Below are 15,705 nucleotides of genomic sequence, written 5' to 3'. Positions count from 1 at the left end.
TGTTGAGCGCAGGGCATTCACTGGCACGTTCACATACATGGTAGCCATACACTAAATGTAGACTCGCAGGAACGAAACCAAGCAGGGTAGAGTAGAACCTGTCAAACATACACAGATGCCTGTCTGTCTACCTTCTTTCCTGCCTGCCTGCCTGCGTGCCTGAGTCGTTTGCTTGCTCGCCCGCCTCTTTTCCAAGAAATCAAGAAGACAGACAGACAGACAGACAGACGGATGGACGGACGGACGGACGAACAACTGAGCGCGAACCCACGACGAGGAGGGAAGCCAAGGGGAGAAAACGAGAACGAACTAACGCCTGAGCTGCCTGCTGCCGCCACGGACTGGCGCCCAGCTAGCTTGCTTGTGAACCATCTAGCCAGCTATCGCACCATCCAACAGCAGCGGCCGGAGTCCATGGTAGCGCCGGTCGAAGACGTACAATCAGCAACATTACGAGTAGCAGTAGCAGGTACAGCGGGAACAGTGATGGCCTGCTTGCTTAGCTGATGTTACCCGAATTGTACCAGAGGCAGCTAAAACCAGCCTGCTTAGCCCGGCTAAATAGTCGGCATGTGTATGCTAATATCCGTGGCCACGATGGTTGTTGTGGTGGCCAGGTGAAGCAGGCTGGGTTCAGGTAGTGTGATAGGATCACAGCGGGCCAGGCCTTGTCTTTTGTTCTGTCACATAGCGATGCTACAGATCATACCGCTGCTGACGCAATGGGCTGCACTGATTAGCGGCAAACAAACCTGGGATTGGATATGAGTAGTAAGCTACCCACATGTGAAATTCCCCACGCACACCCATATACCTTCTACAGCACTCGGTCTGAGTGATAGCGGCGAACGATGATTCTCATACGAGATCTGCTGCTTGACCTAACCCTGTTACCGCCCTGTCGCATTGACTGTGTAGAGTCGTTGTCGCATTATTCAACGAAACATAGCTTCAACAGTGCGAGATCCGTTGCAGCAAAGACGACTACGGCGACGAGGACAACAACAATAATCAAAACGTGATTGAACGAAGCGAGGTCTTAAGTCCGATACAATCCGACCGGACCGGTGAGTCAGGAGGACGGTTGGCGCTCAAATGAATGATTCTTCTTCAGATGTGTCCTACGATCGCTAAGACCGTGGTGCTCGTCAACGCGTCGATGGGACATAAGATCAAATAAAAGCACGAGAATATGAACCCATTGTAGACAGAGAATTTGTTTCAGTCGTTACTGGCATAAGGGCGGGCTGACAAAGCCGAAAGCAGATGCGAATTCACGATGCGATAAGAAGACAACAAAGCCGTATGTAGATAACATACAAAACGATTCAATATCTCATTCGAGTTTATTCGGGGCCAATTATTTGGCCACTTTGCCCATTCTGTGTCCGCCTCTCAATATAGGATGCCAGTGATGGCATCCTATATTGAAAGATGGAGGAGAGCTAGACCGAGAAAAAGAGGAAAAAAGAAGCATATTTAGCTAACTTGACTATGTACACGGTGTTATCGAACAATACAGTATACCGCACGTTTTGGGCTTTATAGCACTGACAAAATGGAGAACGGAAGACCGCGCGAACAATGCTTGCTATGCAATGTTTGACAAATCTACTGTAACGCTCGCGTATTCCGAACTTCGCTCAATACTCGACTCTGTGGCACAACCACCTTCAACAACAACCAGTAACAGGAACAATAACGAGAGCAAACTATGGGTCTGAACAAAGCGGCCTGTTTTAGCACGATACACATAACGAGTTACAAACTATGTATCCGTTCGTTCGATTTTTCTCCATTGTGTGATCAAGGACTGTGCGAAGGATGCTGGAACATCTAGCCGTAATAGGAAACGTGTCGGCCAGCGTTAGCAGTCAACAATCTCTGGCCTTTGCCCAATCAGTAACCGAACAAATAGGTCCGTTTTTTCTTGTTTTCTTTAAAGCAGTAGGCAATCAACCGATGAGGTACTCTCCTAGAACTCCATATTATTTTGGCCACCGTTTATCATCGAAGAATAGGTAGGGTGCTAAACATACGGAACCAAATGCTTATTAGGGATTAAACTCACTCCTGTTTCGGGCCTACCTCAAACAGATCTCTGGGCGTCTGTCTCAGCGTACCTGCGGCTTATTTATCGCGTATTTATGTTGCGCGCGTAGCATGAGCAAACTACGAAATAAGATCGTCGCAGTATTACGAGGCAAGATGTTCGACCGATAACGATCAAAACACACAAGCATAGGCGTTAGCGTACTAGCGCACCATTATATTTTTACTCATTAAAACCTGATCGCGGAAACAACAACAACGACGCTAGCTGCATTTTTATGTATTTGTTTAAACCGGTTCCTCTCTATAATAAGGGGAACCTCATTGGGTTTGGTCCATCGTGAACTCTTACGTTAGGTGGCAGCCGATAGCATTAACGATTGTGATGGTCGTGGGCAAAATGTGCCGACGCAAAGTCCGAGAAGTGAAGATTGGAGGGCAGTCGGGGTACGGTGAAGTGGAGGCGAATATAACAGAGAGACGACGGCTCAAACAGACAACATTTACTCATTTTTTCCAGTACGAATACGATCCCGGTGAGACCAAAGACGCTCTCGTTCTACATTTTGAGCAGTCTGCGACATGACAACTGGGTGATATTCCCCCAAACTAGGCAATACGTACGATTGCTTGAGTTGATGGGCCTGTTCAACAAAGCCTTTTACTAGGCTTCTACAGCGGAGGTAGCAGTAGCAGCAAACGGCCGCACCGGTTCTGGACGGATAGCTTTGCCTTTAGCACCAGTTGGTCTGTTCCATATATCGTTGCTATACGGCGGTATACGGAAAAACGAAGTCTAAAAGCTAATGGTCCAGCATCGAGGACTGCAGGTGGTCATGTACCATACAGTAGGCGAGGGTGTAGAAGAAGGGATAGAAGAGGGGGTCCCGCTAGGAAACTCCACACATCGACCGGAATTTACTCGTGGAAATCGATGTCGTAATCCAACACTCTTATAGCAGCGTTTATTTCAAAAGAATATCAGTGCTAATACATATAGGACGGCGCAGCCCTATTATCATTTACGTTACAGAGTCCTGCTAGCATATATTACGTTAAGCCTAGGACTGTAATCATTAACATAGATGTAGTTCTTTAACAGACCTATAATGTAAGATAAGAAAAGGTAAGATGAAATCTAGCCCGCTCAACCGAAAGCTAATATAGTAGGAGGGTAATATTTGAGATAACTAAGTTGGCAGCAAGAAGGAAATACTGCATAGATGTAAACGGTTTTCAATAGTTTTTTTTCTTTGAGCGGGTGTACCATATTGAGCTTCGTACTCAAGTTAGCTTAATAATGTACTAAGTTGTCGGCCTGACGTCATACCTTCACTCCACGAAAATCATGTAAGCGGCAGGGAAAGCCAAAGCACGAAAAGGTTTAATAACGTAAATTTGTGCTGGGCGCAAGTATCCCTATGGATTAGTCAAGCAATAACTCGTAACCGTTCATACCTATATTAAGGATTACGGTGTGTGAATAAACTTTACGCAGGTTAAAGCTAAAAACTCTTTGAATATGTCCTTTGAATTGCTGGATAACCTTATAGCCCATGCTACAAGAGCACTTGTAGGTGGCGACGTGTACTAAATACGTTCAAAAATTCTAACTCACTGACAAACATTGCCATAGACTATAAATCAATGTGTTCGCTTTAGAAGTGCTACTTTAAAAGATACTGGACGATATTATGTTGTGTGCGAGAAACAAAAGATGTCACGTCTACTACACGCTATATATATATATATATATATATCAAGGTCAAGCAGCGAAACCATTAAATGTATCAACAACTACCACTGATAGCTGGCGGGGGCCTCCTATTTTCTGCTCCTTTATATACACTTTTCGATTGGTTTGTTTGATACCCGTAGTAGACCATGACACATCTGTCCGCCCGTCCCCATCTCTAAAGGTAAAATATAGTGATATCGTTGGCCTTCCTTTTCTTGCTTCGGTGTTTTTTTCTCGCTGTTCATCATTTGTTTGTGTGGCACAAAGCAGCACTCGTGGATGCCCGGCGCCAGCAATATCCCCTCGTGTGCAGAGATTCACCGCAATCATGACTCCGCCACTTCTCCGCCCTGTTCGCCATCACCAGTTGACTTCAACCGACTTCAACTTCAACACTGAAGCGCAAATGAAAACAGGTCAAAAGAGGATTACACTAACTAGATGCGCGCACAAACAATTACAGGAGGCGGAAAAGGAGTCCGGAGACAAAGCGACAGCACCCGCAGTGATAAGCCAATGAAACGATTGGAGGTGAACGCCGTGCTAAGTATATAGTTGCTTGTGCTGTTTTTGCTGCATTCCGCTCACCGTGTCCGACTACCATCATCTGAAAACAGGAGCTGACTGGGCTGCGGGTAGTTCTGGTATAGGCACTCGGAAGTTCTCTGCAGAAGCAACAACCGAGTCAACGACGTCGAAGTAGCGGCACCGGCGTAGTTATAAGTAGAACTGGCAACAACAGCAGCGCAATTCTGCCATCGCACTGGCCGTACGAACGAGCAGAAAAGGAAGACTAACAACCATCACAGCCACTTAGCCGTTGTGGCCAAAGAGTATCCATCGACCAGAGAAGAAGACGCGTTGACAGCTATAACCCGAAGGGTCGCTCGTTTTGGTCACTATCTGAATGTAACGGCGGTGACGGAAGTAGCAGTCGAAGGATCAGCGGCATATTACTAGGATGCGTGTCCTGACACTTGTCAACCACCGTCAGGGAGCGCTCGGTGCGGCTGGTGGCTCGCCGACTTGCTAACTAGCTACTTGCTTGTTGGTCTGACTGAAAAGATAGGATGACGCTAACCTACTTTGGATGGTGAATGCCGTCAATGCCAGCCTGCTTCAATAGCGTAAGACACCAACGCATCGTGGTCGCGCGAAGAATGGGAAAGCTACGGGTTTTGCCCTGTATGTTGAGAGGCAGCGGTTGAAACGATTCAAGTTCTGGGGCTGTGGAGTACATTGCATTGGCCGCTGTGTCCAGCACTTCAGTCCGATGGGTAGCGATGCCGCTAAATAGACTTAGCTCACGGCGGAATTGTGGCAGTGCGTGCACGCCAGTTCGCTGGACAATTCTGTCTTTCTACAAAACAAATACATGCGGACGGCAAACCGGGTTGACGTTCGTGGCGCACCTAGCGCCGCCTAATAGGCTCTTTTGCTACGGCCGATTGTGACGAAACGATGGATCGAAATGAAGAATAGTTAGCGACGGATACAACGCGCCCATATCGGTGGTTGTTTAGAAGAGGAGTTTAAGGGAAGATGAGCCGCTGGTACCCACAGCCACAATAACAGTGATACTGAGCGCTCGTCATAATAGACTCTTAACGGTGCTGAGTCTTGTGGATAACAACGCGGAAGGCAAGGAAAATCCATCGAAAGTAGTATGTACGTAATCGTAACTCGTTCGAGTGGAAGACTCGTTCGATTAATAGAATCGTAACTCGTTCGATTAATAGATAAACAATATTGAACCTGAACGCGCCAGATAAATGTTGGCTAGCCACTAACACAAATCTAAAGCGACACCTGGTAGCAGAACCGGACATAGAACTCGAACAATTTTCTAGGTACGAATACGAAGACGGTTCATAGCAGCAAGTTGTGTTTCGTACGTTTGGCTTTGTATAAGGTACTTGGCGTTTGCCGTTACGCAGCAGATGAAGGTGACTCTCGATTATCGTCAGCCACCTCAGCAAATACAGACATGTCGAAATACGCCGATCTAAAAAACCAGATAGTCTTTTCTATTCGCAAGTATCAAAGAGTACTCGTGCTTTCAACAAGCACATTGTCAACTGTCATTTAGGGTTTTTGATCGGTCGTTGTTCACTACGGTAAATAGGCCGATTTCAATTGAGGCTGTGATAAGCGTGATCAACGCACAACGACGATAACGTCTAGAAGTAGCAGGGGCGACGGCGGCGGCGGCGGTGGTGGTTTGTGGAAGCATTCGAGATTTAACAGGTGCAGCCAAGAAAAAAACGTAGCTGGTGCCGTAGTAACAAACAATGTCTGATTCGCTCAACACTCATGCGTTTAATCACTCATGGAAGATGTAAAAATCAGCGGAGTGCGGTAGCTTGGGCTCCGATCATAACTCAACCTAATTTCGCCCAGTGGTGTGGGGCAATTGCAAAGTCGTTGACAGTAACTTTCGGAACAGCCAATTTTCCGATTTAAAATAGCTATAAATGATACACATATCAAACAAAGGAGAAAATCTTCGAGACGTGACAAAAAACGGAGAGTGGTTGACTTCAGGTATGATGACCTACACCCGCTACCTCGGTAGCTGGCGTACATCAAGCACAAAAGATGCGATAATAATAATTATTTTCCCTTTACTGTAATAATGACCATTGCCGATATTGATAGCCGCGATTACTTGTTGCGATAAGAGTTCAGAGGAACATTCTTCATAGCTGTGCGATGGTGATTTACCACGTACAATTGGAGATCGCTAGGATTAGATAAAAGGCGGGCCACGGCGAAAAAAACGCAGCTATGATAAGGATTTAAAATGAGATATCCATGCATGCAGATGTCCGTAGAGAGAATAATTAAGAAATACTTCGTGCATAGTCGATTGGACGCTGACAGAAACACGGTTAATTAGATGATACTCCTTTTTTAAAAATGGAAAATTTTCAAAGGTAATGAGAAATGAATACATCCCTTCAAATTGTATCGTCCACTGCAATAATAATTAGCTTCCTCTATCAATTTTTTTTTTTTAAATAAACGGCTTTTCCTAGATCATTTATGTGTGAAATCGTTTCAAACGTCTCTCCTACCAGAAGAGACTACATCCGCATTCACATATTTTTTCCACTATGTCGAGTAGGAGTTGAAGGGATTGGACAAGCCGGCGTAGCTATCGATGATGACACATAGAAATCCTTAGTTCGTAACTCAGCAAACAGCAAAACCTTCACTCTATCCATTGTAATGAGCTATCAACTTCTTTTTACGTTCCCTTTTTTGAGTAAACTTACAAGTTCCAACATGCCTCATAGCAAACTCTCGTTTTTATTTACTTCCAGCAAAGGCAGGTCGGTCAAACGATCCGAGATACAAAACGGTTCGCTGCATTAAGGTTTCGCAAGACAAATGTAGTTGATAAATACTGATATGGACTCGTACTTTAACACGAATAGTCGTGACCTAACCAGCCAAGTGCTTATCTCATATCTACCTACGTCACGTATAGCTCTTATCGATATGTAGTTTTTTCTTCTGAATTAAGGCCTATAATCGCATTGTATTTTTGCTACAAGAATGTCCAAATTGGGTTCATATAATATCACAGCAGGAATTGCTTCCTAAAATTTATTGCTTACTAGGCTGTTGTGTAGTTAGCGTCTTGTCCGTATATATGTATATATAGTGAAAATACCAAGTGCTATTTCTGTCAAGCAATGCATACTTACTTGTCCAGCAATCAATACGACAAGGTTAGGTGACTAATGCTTGAATAAACAATTTAAGAAGTGTAAAATACATATAGAACCGTAACGAGAGCGAATGATAGGTTTCATTGGTTTGGTATGTCAACAATAGATAGGTCATACCTTTTTTTCACGCCCATATCGTCACTATCGGCCATTGTAACAATTTTCGACAAATGTTAAGATGTTGACGAGTCACGGCGACAAACGCTTGCTACTCTGTTCCCGGCTCGTTACTTACAAGTGGGCAGTAGGACGGCTAAAAGGCGATTCGTGCAACATTTTCTATGCACGCTCCTTGGCCATATTTGTCAATTTGGACAACTCTGCAGGCTCGGTATAAATCAAGTAAACGTACGCATGAGCGTACGTTTACTTGATTTATACGTAGAACTATTATTTCGAGAAATAGTTAAGGAATACTTGCGATAATCAGCAATAATAAAAGACGCTGTGAGTCGACGTAAACAACGTTATCAATCAAATCACCGTAGTAACAGCCCTGCCTGCAACGAGAACGGTGGCAGCAACAGCAGCTTGCGAAGCTTGAATATTGTCTAGAGCCTCGGCCGCGTCTGTCATCGCCATTGCCACATTACCCTACCGAGTGCGCGTGACGTCGAAGTGCCACGAGTAGCAACTAGCGAGTACCTATGCTATTTGGTCCGCCATACAGCGTCTGCTTTTATTTATCTACTTGCGAACAACCACCCCACCAGTTGAAAATACTTAGTAGTTCAAGGTACAGAGGCTAAGACCGGAATTGTTCGTTCGTTTGGCCAGCTGCTTGTTTGGCTGACCTATTCAAAATGATAAAAAAAAAACGTAAAAATAAAAGGTACGCTACGTCAGATTTGTGTTCACAATACGAAACGAGGTGCAGGCCGTGGAATCGGAGCGGTGCCAAAGGCTTGAGAGGAAAGCGATGGGCAATGAGATCGAATAGGATTTACCTTTCGCGATTACCGGCGCTAACCACTGCTGCCACCCACGTATGGTAGTTTGCTTAGAGGCAAACAGTAGCTAGTTGTTTATCTGGAACTTGGTTTTCGCACTAACCCGATTACCAGTTGACTCGGCGGGTAGCCACGCGGATGTTGATTGATAAGTCTCGCCAAATGTCGAAGGTTGGGAGTAGAGGTCACAGGGCAGCGCTTAGCCCGGGGGGCGAGCAAAGAAAAGGTGCGAAAGAACGTGATAGTTGTAAAGGCTAAATACCGAAAAGGCTGTCACGACGTAGCAGTTACGTAGTTCTCGACAAACAAAATCTTAAAGCGTCGAAAAATCCAACCGATAGCCGGGTCAACGCGCTGGGAAGGACAACTCTCCGCGTTTACACGTATTTTTAATTTTTCTCGTGAATCCACACGTGTAGACTCGCATGCAGTTGTATGTAAAATCCAGATCATTCTGGAACGGTTAAGGTGGCTGGCGACCTTTTCTTAATCTTGACAACTGATATTTAACAGCCGCAGCAGCAGGAGCAGTAACAGCGACAACGAAAGGCTATCAATAAAAAGAACGACTTTTGATTCTGTCCATTGTTTGGCGTTGATAGGCACAAAAGATGTCGCTGATACCCTTTCCGCTCTTATGTAGGTGTAAACTGACATTTAGAGTCCGCTGCACGATCCGGTTTCCCCTTCTTAGCAGCAACGGCATAATGGTCACAACTCGGAACTACTCTCTACTGTGCGCTAATCGCTTTACCAGAAACCAGACAGAAAAATAACAAGAAATTTGGTGACGAAAGACATAGAAATAAGTAGGCCTTTTGACATGCGACGTTGCTAACTTTTGTTTAATAAGTTCTAGGGAACGGTGGCAATGCTGTGTAGCACTGCTCCGCTCGTTGATGGCGGCTCACCGTTCATTGCTTTCCACATTCACAAAATGTCGTTCGAAGCGTTTAGGTACACATGGAGGCATTCGTACCCTCGGTCTTCACACAGTTCACCTCTCACAGCTCTCTATCAAGCAGCGCGTAATGTTGTTACTTGAAATGTTCGTTCGCCATAGCGAATAGGCCCAATGCAGCGACCGCATCTCAGGTAAGAGAGGTAGCGGCGCATTGGTACAAACTGTGAGTCGTTAGGTCGACCCGCAAGGCTATAGCTGTTGCTGTTTCAACATTTCTCGAACGGCGCAAATTGCCTGTTCACAGCTCGGAAATGATAAGGCTGAAACGGTTCACCTAACTTCAAGGCCGGTCTACCGGCTAGTTAACGAATTTAACAAAGAAACGCTGTCGGCGACAAAAATCCGCACAACAAACTATTGCTTGCGAAAACTAGCGGGTGTTTTTATTTTATAGACGAATAATCCATTCGATGCTGTTCAAGGCTAAGTGGAGTCTCTGTGGGGTCAAGTATATCTGAAGACACTAATGGCGTCCGTTTGTTTTCAATATTGTGTACATAGTTCCATACGTATATATATATTTGCTATTATAATTTTAATTGTACTTATAGTTATCTGTACGGCCATCCGGGATCGAGTGACCCGGTCCTGTACGGAGTCAAACAACTTCAGCTTATTATGAACACAACTACTTAACGTAATGACTCATGTAATATACCATTAAAAACTGCGCCGATCCCACTCGACCAGTAAACCGTCGCCGATATAGTGCTGCTAACATCATCGATGTCTAGAACAGTGGCGGTGTAAACACGTTTGCATTCGTATACGGCAGGAGAAAAAGAAGAAGGACAACAACGAATCGAGGAGCGCCAACAGTAACAAGGAGTACGATAGGATAATAGTAGTTGTCACGTCGAGCAACGAACGAATCAAAGAACGGCAAGAAGTCGCAGGTTAACGCGTCTCCTCGATTCTCCGTTTGTCTTTCCTTCGTTTGCTCTCTACATTCCAGTTATAATACAATCCCTTAAAACGCCTGAGAATCACTCAGGCGTCGAGCGGCGCCTCTGTAGGCGGCAGCGTCATTGAGAACGCGCGCGGCTTACAGCGGTCAATCTATAGAAATTATTCGACCGATCCGTCAATTTACCGCCATCGTCCGTAACAGCACTTGCCTAACGTGGCAAACCCTCTGCTATGAACGCGCATCCTACGCTGGCGCTACGTAATCGACCACTGAATCTGTCACATACTTGTTCTATTGGTAAGTATGTGTCGTACGATCAAAACAACCAATATCGACCGCTGCCGCGTCTGCTGCAACCACTCTTAATTGTAAATAGTTTCAATTACAAAAACGATCCATCCGCGTCGAGCCACAGCGTCCTATCGAGATGATGTTGGGAGTAGACTGGTGATAACGATAAAACCAATAACGACAAATGTCAGATAGAAGAAACTGCGCATTGAAGCTTAGCGTAATATTAAAATAGCTCATTATTTTATATAGACCTGAAACGAGGGTGTCCATTCTTCTATTCGATAACATAATGAACTCGCCTTGAAACGGGAACAGTTTAGAGACCCGTCGACATCAAGCAACGATTACTATAACAATCATTAAAAATATTTATAACCCGAATTGGATATTTAGGCGACAAAAAAATGGCTAAATAGGAAAAGTGGAATCACAACCGGACGTTCACAACAACCGTAACATAATGACTACCTTTACGGAGTTGTTAATGGCATCGCTGCAGCTGATGATGGCGGTGCTAGGATCGATGCCAAAAAAGACGGAAGCTCGTTAGCATCGTGCTTCTAACCCAAAATGTGTTGAGTTTTCCGTCCGGTATCGCTGCTAGGCATTCCATCAGACGGATCGTCCTCAGTACAAAAACGTGTCTACTCCCGGATTCGAACCCAGGCCAGCGCGTGTTTCCGGAGTTTAACAGGCAATCTCGAATCCTATAAAACAACTACATATCATAACAAGAAAGTGCGTTGATTTTTGCTATTGTGAGCCTTGGTCCTCTATCTGCTCCTGTCGTCATGCGCCATGACGAGGCAGCTACGTGGAGGCGTTTCTAGCCGGTCAGGGGGAAATTCGGCGCAAAAGAGGCTGTTTCCGAAGAATGTGTGGATGCTACGCTGTCGAGACGCTCCAGTGCTCACCTACTTACAGCCAAACAATGGACATACGACGCGCCACACACAAATAACGCAACCCGCTATTCACTAAGCGGTCGGGTATTCCGGTTCAAAATAGTGCAAGGGACGATTGGCGATAGTCAGCTAGCTTATTACGGTAGCCAGCGGAAGACGTGAACCGAGAACGGCCGTTACATTACGGAAGTAACCCGTAGTTTCGGAATAAGTAAGCGGACGGGATAACTGTCGCTGTAGCAATAACCACTGTAAGAGTCGAAGTAATGCGATGACAAAAGAAAGCTGCCATCGGTACTCGAGACGTCCGACGACATGATTTGTACGTTGTTAGCGAAGAGCGTGCTAAGGGCAAGGATCGCGTTAATCCGATTATCAAATTGTTCAAATAGAGCTGTTTCGTACTCGTATTTATATCATGTAAGACGCTTCTAACCGACATAGCAAAATATGGCTACTCTATAGGTGTCTGACGGTAACCAATTTAGCCCACTGTCATGCTTAACATGAGAAAATTTTAAACGTAGACTTCGATAACGTTCGTGTGTTTTGCTTTTCCTACGAATCGTCGTACGATTCACTCTCCGTCCACCTGCAGCACGTCAGGAAAAGACTGAACAGGAACACAAAAGGGGATCGAATCTGTCAAATCAAACTGCTCAACAGTTGAGTTTACTAAAACAGAACGGCAATACGAAATTATCAATTTTCGATTTCAGACTAGAGGTACACAGTCTATGTCCTTCGTTCCGACCTGTCAGAAAGGGACAATGATGGAAGGAGTCGAATGCTGGGAGGGGACGCAGGTGGTTTGGTTCGATTTTCAATGTACCTTTACGCCAGTAGTTTATTCTCCCTGTTCCCACTTCTGATGCGCATACGCGACAAGATAATGAAAGAGTACAGCTCGTAGAACTGCCCCTGGGATTTTTCTGGCGAGAAAATTTTGCCGCTGGTCTAAATAATCCGATTAAGATAGATAAGAAGCAGGGAGTCCGATCGTCCCATGGATGGTCGGCTGGCGCTGCTGTAAAACTCGCGATGAGATCAAGGAGTCGGAAACAAAGAGCACCGACTATCGGAATAACTTAACGATTTGGAAAGACCCATAACTTGCTGTTTTAAATGCGTTCAGTAAAAAAGGTGTTGCGTAACGATGATAAGTACAGCAAAAAAATTGAGTCGTAAAGCAACGCATAATTAAATAAAGAAGGTAAGGAAAAAGGTTGACAAATGAATTCCAACTAGGGGCCGAGATATTAACTTGACGGCTAGAAAAGGCTTTTGCGGAATTGGTCGATAGATGTATTACCAGAATCATTGTCGTCACTTACCAACGAAAACTACGTTCTTTTGGCTTGGGAGATGACATGGGTCGCCGAGCGATGTCGTAGTTGAAGCGAACAGAAGTAGAACTATACTGAGTACGGGAGGGCTCAGCTGGCGTAGCTCGCGTGTTGACCTGCCCATCTTGAATAGCTGGCGTCGATTAACGGGCTTCGACGACTTTGTGTCGATTAACCTAAAGAAAAACAAAAGTTATAGGGGAAATTAGTAAAGAAAACTATGGAAATTATCAATGCACTAATACTACCTTCCAACATTTACAAAAATCGTGTTATTATTACTGTTATCGTCGTTACCTGCTCCAGCTGGATCTACAAACATTTTTTTTTGTACAGCTTTGCAATTCTAGTCAGCTCTGCATCAGCAGTCTGGTCAGCTCTATATTTATATTTTACTTTTCCCTGGATTCACATGTAATCTTTTTTTTTTTTTTTTTATTTTTAGTATTTACAAAGTGAAAAGAAACGGCACTTTGGTAGTTTTTTTTTTAATTGATTTCCACCAGCCCTTGTGCACGACAAGTGGTTACAGTCGTCACATGTCTGGAGAGTATTTACACGCAAGCCTGAGCATAGGCAGTTACTTAACTGAAAACATATGATAAACAGTAGTTTTATATACATATGTATGACCATTTATATGTACGATCAGATAACAGAAGCATGTTTGTGGCATGGGACGCTATAACTAAGCAGGCCAGCGGAAGGAGCTAAATTGTAGGAAAGCGGTCCATAGCTAGTTAGTTGCTCAGACATCCGCCTACGCAGTTATAGTGCCTATCGCACTCTACTGAGTAAGCTGAGATTCGGTCTTATCGATTCGTGTCGCCGAAGAGCAAGAAATATACTATTTTCTGACATTTAAGCGAGAACCCATTGTACACCTCAGTCTCCATATCCCACTCCAGCGTTTTTCAATTATCGCTAAAAACGAACCTAATGAGCCAATCAGGAAGGAACATTCTTGTCAACTATCGCGCGTTAATTTCCTCATCCACTTCTATGCGGTTTACCAGAACACGAGCATTACTGCTACCGCTGCAGGGGCTGTGGTGCATTTATGAACGAACAAAAGTTGTGCGGGAACCCAACGTTACCAGCATAAGCAGTCTACACAATTGACAATCCGTAAATAAACACAAACGTGTTTTAACGCTAAATAAACATGGTAAGTACGAGCCGCCATCTCGATCGGATAGTGAATACACACCGTTGGGATGTTGTTGCCTCCATAGAGCATCTCGAAAGGAGATCAACGCCTCTACAACATGGGTTATTGTTCGTTCTCACAAGTCCCTTCTCAAATCATAAATTGATTGGAAGCGCACAGCTGGGCATTAGATTTCAGTGAGGGTGGTAGACAGTTTCAAAGAAGTTTAGGAATGCTAAGTATGTACTAGAATGAACAGAAGCAATTTTATCAAATTGCCGATTTCGCATGCTTATGTAGGTAGCTGAAAATTTATAATTATTTGGTACTTCTCGCAGTTACATCATAACTGCATCAATAAAGTTGCCCTTCAAGTTCCTCGTCGCTTATTCGTCATGCACTATATTCAAAGAAGCTTGAGAAAGCGTCAGGTTATCCCTCGACGTCGCTTGCCTACGTTGCACCAACTAATGCAGTGCTTTGCCAATGGCTATTACTTAAGTTATCGCAAGAGACGGAACGGGTGTCCGAATATAATACCTATACTGAAAGAACATACGTCGAGCAGCAAGAAAGAGTAGTCTAGTTACATATCCATATAGGTTGTAGAATCGTTCATCATCTGTACAATTAATGACCAGAAGGACCTCAGAGAACGCTATAAACAAAACGTTTATCAGCGCACAAACAAGCTATGACAACAGGCACAAGGTACTATTTACAGCAGCTCTATTTGCCTTTAACCGGTTTAAAGAGTAGTCATGCGCGATTCGAGGAAAATCCTCATTATCGCCAGCCAGACACATAGCTTTACTTTATATTGGTGGATCGTATCTTAGAGTTTCTATTTTTTCTTCCTGTCCTGTTACGTAGTCGTTATACAGCGTTGAATCACCATCCTGTCACCCGTTTGTCACCACTTTCTTGACAATGTCACTAGATGATGTGATAGTGATAGGCCTCACTAATAGAGGGGTGCTCTCGGACTTATTCCAGCTAGACTTACTCGAGGAGTAGAAATGCAGGTCGGCATTCTGGATTGTTTCATTTTTTCTTCTCGTCCCCTTTTAGTATGAATCTCTTGCCAGGCGCGCAAATGGCATACATCGCACGACACATGCTGTAGGACGTGTCTAGCCAACAGTCAACGAGTGGTATGTCATGCTAACAGTTCGACTCGAGTAATTTTTCTAGTACAGGTATCGTTCGGAGTGGATCTTCTGCGCTGCTCGGTTGTGGCAACGCCAACTAACGCCACCTGAGAATAATTCACCTTAAGGGACGGAGGCAAGGTCGACAAGCATCCTCCATCTAAATGCTGGCTCTAAGCTGAGGCCAACTCGGCCATCAGTCACTTCTTAGCACGCAGGAGCCATGTCAGAATCGATGACTATATACCATAGTCGAGCTTCTATTTAGCATAGAGACAGCCGGTTGCAGACGCGACAAAATTGTTAGCGCTGTCAGCAAGTTCATGCTTCTGCGCATTGCTCGGGATATTTGCCGAGGTAAGTAGCTCCATTTCTGTTTTGGTTTTGTTATGTGCAAATCACAACCCGGCACTATATCATCATCACGGCCCTACTCTCTCCTAAACTCTTCGCATGGACGCAGAAACGTCTGCTTCGCTGTTTCACTCTCAACGTGCAACCCACCATA

At 44.6% G+C, this 15,705-nt stretch overlaps 1 protein-coding gene across 1 annotated transcript in view; it reads right to left on the bottom strand.

Annotated features, from left to right (window-relative positions):
- Nucleotides 1-14,787, bottom strand: part of dome (cytokine receptor domeless) — a 34,156-nt gene extending 19,369 nt beyond the window's left edge. Inside the window, exon 1 of the mRNA XM_022845599.2 lies at nucleotides 12,885-14,787. Coding sequence (XP_022701334.1) covers nucleotides 12,885-13,020 — 136 coding nt within the window. The 5' untranslated portion in view covers nucleotides 13,021-14,787. The remainder of the gene's footprint in view (nucleotides 1-12,884) is intronic.
- Nucleotides 14,788-15,705: the final 918 nt, after the last annotated feature.

Source organism: Varroa jacobsoni, unplaced genomic scaffold (assembly GCF_002532875.2).
Source record: "Varroa jacobsoni isolate VJ856 unplaced genomic scaffold, vjacob_1.0 scaffold_1178, whole genome shotgun sequence".
Taxonomy (NCBI): domain Eukaryota; kingdom Metazoa; phylum Arthropoda; class Arachnida; order Mesostigmata; family Varroidae; genus Varroa; species Varroa jacobsoni.
Note: the sequence above shows the minus strand (reverse complement) of the source record. Positions and strands in the feature narration are given on the sequence as shown.